Source organism: Limulus polyphemus, unplaced genomic scaffold, assembly GCF_000517525.1.
Source record: "Limulus polyphemus unplaced genomic scaffold, Limulus_polyphemus-2.1.2 Scaffold7, whole genome shotgun sequence".
NCBI classification, from domain to species: Eukaryota; Metazoa; Arthropoda; class Merostomata; order Xiphosura; family Limulidae; genus Limulus; species Limulus polyphemus.
Window position 1 is genome coordinate 910,553 of NW_013665617.1, and position 4,605 is coordinate 915,157.

Sequence of the window (4,605 nt, forward strand, 5' to 3'; positions counted from 1 at the left end):
TGCGCTGAATTTAAACAAACGATCATATTTATCGTTAGACTTCGTTTTCCCCATAACGATACGTCTCAGTTGTCTTCGTATTTCCCTTTAAAATTAATTATCGGTGTAAATGAAACCAGAATAGTTGGAATTAATACACAGAAATACGAGATAACCTATACTCCCGTGTGTTTGGAATAATATATAATCATTCAAGAACGAAATATATACCTGTTAGACTGTATGTGATTTCTACAAGAAGAAAAAACAACAACAGATGACTTATACAAATATATTTTATGAAACAGAAACTGTTGATTTCCTTATACTGTTGCTTCTGTATTTTTTTTTAGCGAAAAGCTTGTTTCTTTTGAATTTCGCGCAAAGCTACACGAGGGCTATCTGCGCTAGCCGTCCCTAATTTAGCAGTGTGAGACTAGAGAGAGAAGGCAGCTATTCATCACCACCCACCGCCATCTCTTGGGCTACTCTTTTACCAACGAATAGTGGGATTGACCGTCACATTATAACGCCCCCACGGCGAGCATGTTTGGTGAGATGGGGATTCGAACCCGCGACCCTCAGATTAAGAGTCGAGTGCCCTAACCACCTGGCCATGCCAGGCCAAGATATAGCTAATAAAAATGAAACAAACAAGTAAAATAAAAAAAAATCTAAAGAAAGCAGGGATTCATGTATACGTAATCTCACTATCTATGGTAATATAGAACGTTTTAATGCTACATAAAGTATTGAAACAAGAAAGTCATACTATAAAAATTGAGTTACTTACAATTAAAAAAATGATCCCTACATTTAGCTCAGACTAATAAAATTGCAGTGATTTGCCAAAGCAGGGATGAAAGTTTTTAAATTATAAGCAAATAAGTTTTTGTATTTTGACTTTCTAGTATCTATATATAACTACAATACAATAATTACCATTTACAGATACGTTTAGTATTCACATACTGTTTCATGACATTTTCTTATAATTCACATTATCTCTAAAATTGATACTCAAACCTATGCTAGTACGAAGTTGATACTCTGATAACTCTTTCGAGATACATACAGTAAATGTAATTTTCGAAGTGAAGGGGAAACATCAATGTATTACATTTATAAAAATACTTTACCTTCTAGGAGAAGTGATAATAGACTTAAGCAAAGAAAACTTTTAATCCTTGACACTTAAATTATTTTAAGGTTTGAACTTTTCAGAGCAGCCCTGAACATATCAGAATGTAGTTGATACAAAAATCATAAAGTAATAATAATTGTCCAATCACTTAAATGTTTGAAGATGAAGACAAGATATATATGTGTGTGTGTGTATGTGTGTGTATCTGATTTATTTACATATGTTTCGTAACAGGAAAGTTGAAATGGTGAGATGTTAAACAAAATTTCGAAGAATATTAACTCGGTTTTTCTGTATTCAACTTTGTAGCCACTAACTATAAATGGTTCAATGGGAAAATTGAATTTGTGGATTTCTAGTAATACATTCCATAGGTATTTGTTGAAGCCGAGAGCTTGGTCGTGTTGTCGAACGATGCTTTATATTCTGCATCTTCCTACGAAGTGTCTTGTTGAGCAACCAGTAAATGACAGGATTGATAGCACTGTGGGCATGACCTAACAGCAATGTAAACGGGAGATATTTAGTAACAGTCATGATTTCAAACAGATCTACGTAAGATGATATGATATTATAAGGTAGCCAGCAGATAACGAAACACAAGGTCATCCCCATCAACAAATAAGATAACCTTCTTTTAATTCTAGGGCTATGAGATCGAATCACGTCTTTACGATCTCTTGATTGCAGTGAGGAACTTCCATTTGTTGACATCCTCTCTATTATACGTATATTCTGAGGCTTACTTTCAACCTCCCAAGTATAGAGTTCTCCAATGTATCGTCCGACATAAGATTCTCTATTTTCTCTTGTCGGAGGTGGTGCGTTTGGATGATGGGAACTCATTCGGAAAGTTCTTTGACGGATGTCATTTCGGTTAAGGAAAGAATCTTCGGCATATTTAATAGTCCTACTAACCGAAGCCTGACAGATCAACAATATTACGCAAGGCAAAGCGTAAACAATAATTAAGGTTGCAATGGTGAAGACGTGTTTCAAACCAGGTTTCCACTCTTCAATGCAAAAAGAAACTTGTAATGAAGGTATTTCCAAAGTTTCTGTTTTCTTCACAAATATGATCGGCAGAGAAAAAAGTAAAGCTATAGTCCATACCATTGCAATCAATATCCTAGCAAAACGATGTCTGCTTATCTTCAGAAATGCTTGTGGATGTCGAACTGAAATGTATCTATCCAAACTTAGCGCTGTCATCGACAAAGTACCTGCAGTCACGGAAACCCCTACGATTGAAATAAAAAATACTAATTATTGCATCACGTCAACATCATTAACATCTCTGGGTTTTGTTATTATAATTCAAAATGTTTAACCTTTCCACTATTATATTTATTCAGCCATTAATTCTGGAACTTTATCTGTATTATGGACAATCTATACTTATTTGTTTAGCTTTCGAATTCGGTATATTTAACAGTTCACATTCGTGATACTTAAATAACGTGTAGAACATTATAAAGGAATTATGGAAATCCCTTTTCAAAAAGCCCGAAAATCAAATTTTTTTCGGTAAGTCTGTACCCTCCGAAGGTGCTCTGTTAACTGATGTTTTAAATTGTAATACTCTAATTATAAACTTAATATTAACTACTGGTTCTCGGTTTCTTTATCACATAAGCTTTTATTTACAGTTATAACTTCCAATAAATGCATGGCCTTCCATTTTCGACGGTCCACAGCTTAACAAGCCTTTAGGAAAAATGTAACTCAATTAATAAATCATGATCCTGGTAGTCTTCATATGTTTAAAAATATTTTAGGGTCTATAAATTATCTATGATTGATTTAATTTATCTAAGATAAAATTTATTGATTTTTATAAATCATCAAACGGTGCCGTTACCGTGTACAATTCCAATGAAAGTCGTTTTAAAACGTTTTAGCGGTATTTTTCAAAGGAATCAGAATGTTTTCATTTAAGAATTCTGGTAGAACAAACAATAACTGAAGAAGCAATAATGTTCAGGGTTGAACAGCACCACAACAGCGCATTAAGAAACTATTTTAGTGAATGTGTGTTTATTCAGACATTTTTCTTCAATACCCATATTAAAATTCCATAAATAGTTTCACTTATACCCTAACTTTGACAAATAAAGTTTGAGATATATGTACAGTGTTTTCTGGACTTCTGTGTTAATTTGTTGTTGAGATAACATTTCGGATGCTGTTCTGAAACATTCGTCAGGTACAAAGTGAGTATTTAGTGGTTATGTTTAATAAACAAAGATAGAATACGCATTGAATACTCTACCTAAAGTTTCCTTGATAAAAGGTGGATAGTAATTATTACGCAGGAAAATGATAGTTATATAATTCTTTCCTTGTTATGTTCTTCTCTTCTCTGTATATCTAAAGTAGAATAAGTTGTGATGTGGATATATATTTTAAATAACTTATATTTTCTGTAACTGCCGCAGGATGTATATCAAATCTCATTAGAATGGTTGTTCTACCATTATTTAGTTCAAAACTGTAGCTTAATACATCATAAACAGAAGCATGCTCAATAAGTCCCAGACCATACCTTGAAGATAAGAAAGAATCTTACATAAAGATTCTCCCAGATGCCAAACAGTGGTGATGCTGGTATACATAGTCATAGGGCAGCATATCAAAATGACCATTAAGTCTGATACACATAGGTTTATCAGCATGTTGTATCTCCTTCGACCGTGAGGGTGTTTTGTTTTCGACACAAAATAAGCAATGATGGAATTCCCTGCTAACCCTGTGAGAAAGACCACTCCGTAAAGACTAACCAGTACTAACACTGAGACGTCATCTATTCTGTACAGCTTTTTATTTAATTCCTCAAGTGTATCTTCCCAAGAAGCAGCGCTGATGTTTTCTGTATTATTTAGTTTCCAGAATAGTTCGTTAAAGTAATCAGTATCTGTGAAATTGGTGGAAACGTTGAAGCTTAGTTTCAGTCTCGTTTGATCCATTGGCTCTAGATTACCTAATATAGCAAAAAACATAGATTATTTCAAAAATGAAGTAGAATATTTTACTATCATCATTTTTCAATACTGACAGTCCCAACATTTTTTATAGAAGTAAAATATCTAAGTATTTTACAATTTTCTTTACAATTAGTAAAAATAATTGCAAACGCTGCTGTAATTAATTCACCCTTTTTTCTCCTTTTATCACTTTCACAATGAAGAAACACATTGTGTACCCTATTTTTTTAGAATTACTAGAGCATAAAGACACCCTTTATATGAAGCTTTACTGCAAGTAGATTGAAAATGTACAGGATAAAAAGAGTACAGCTAGCATTTTAATTTGACACTTACCATAACTTTGACTTATATTTGGATACATAAACTTTAGTAATAACAGTATTTACAAAATAAAGTTAAATTTTTGTTTTGATAACATAGCCTAGTAAGAAGTATAATATCTTGATAACATAAAGGCTTTTTTGTTTGTATGTCGTGAAGACAAAAGTTACATTA

The 4,605-nt window shown here is 32.9% G+C and overlaps 1 protein-coding gene across 1 annotated transcript; it reads right to left on the reverse strand.

The window, feature by feature from the left end:
* Positions 1 to 1,450: 1,450 nt before the first annotated feature.
* Positions 1,451 to 4,089, reverse strand: LOC106476773 (neuropeptide Y receptor type 5-like). The gene is made up of 2 exons (XM_013937433.2): positions 3,669 to 4,089; positions 1,451 to 2,364 (listed from the first exon to the last, which is right to left on the reverse strand). Exons 1-2 carry the CDS (start codon positions 4,087 to 4,089, stop codon positions 1,451 to 1,453), a joined length of 1,335 nt encoding a protein of 444 aa, XP_013792887.2.
* Positions 4,090 to 4,605: the final 516 nt, after the last annotated feature.

Bases quoted from the DNA above. Each gene is read 5' to 3' on its own strand.
- LOC106476773 (XM_013937433.2), bottom strand. From the start codon at position 4,089: ATGGATCAAACGAGACTGAAACTAAGCTTCAACGTTTCCACCAATTTC. The intron at 2,365-3,668 runs GTATGGTCTGGG...TTTCAATCGTAG, and splicing joins GATTCTTTCTTATCTTCAAG to GGGTTTCCGTGACTGCAGGT.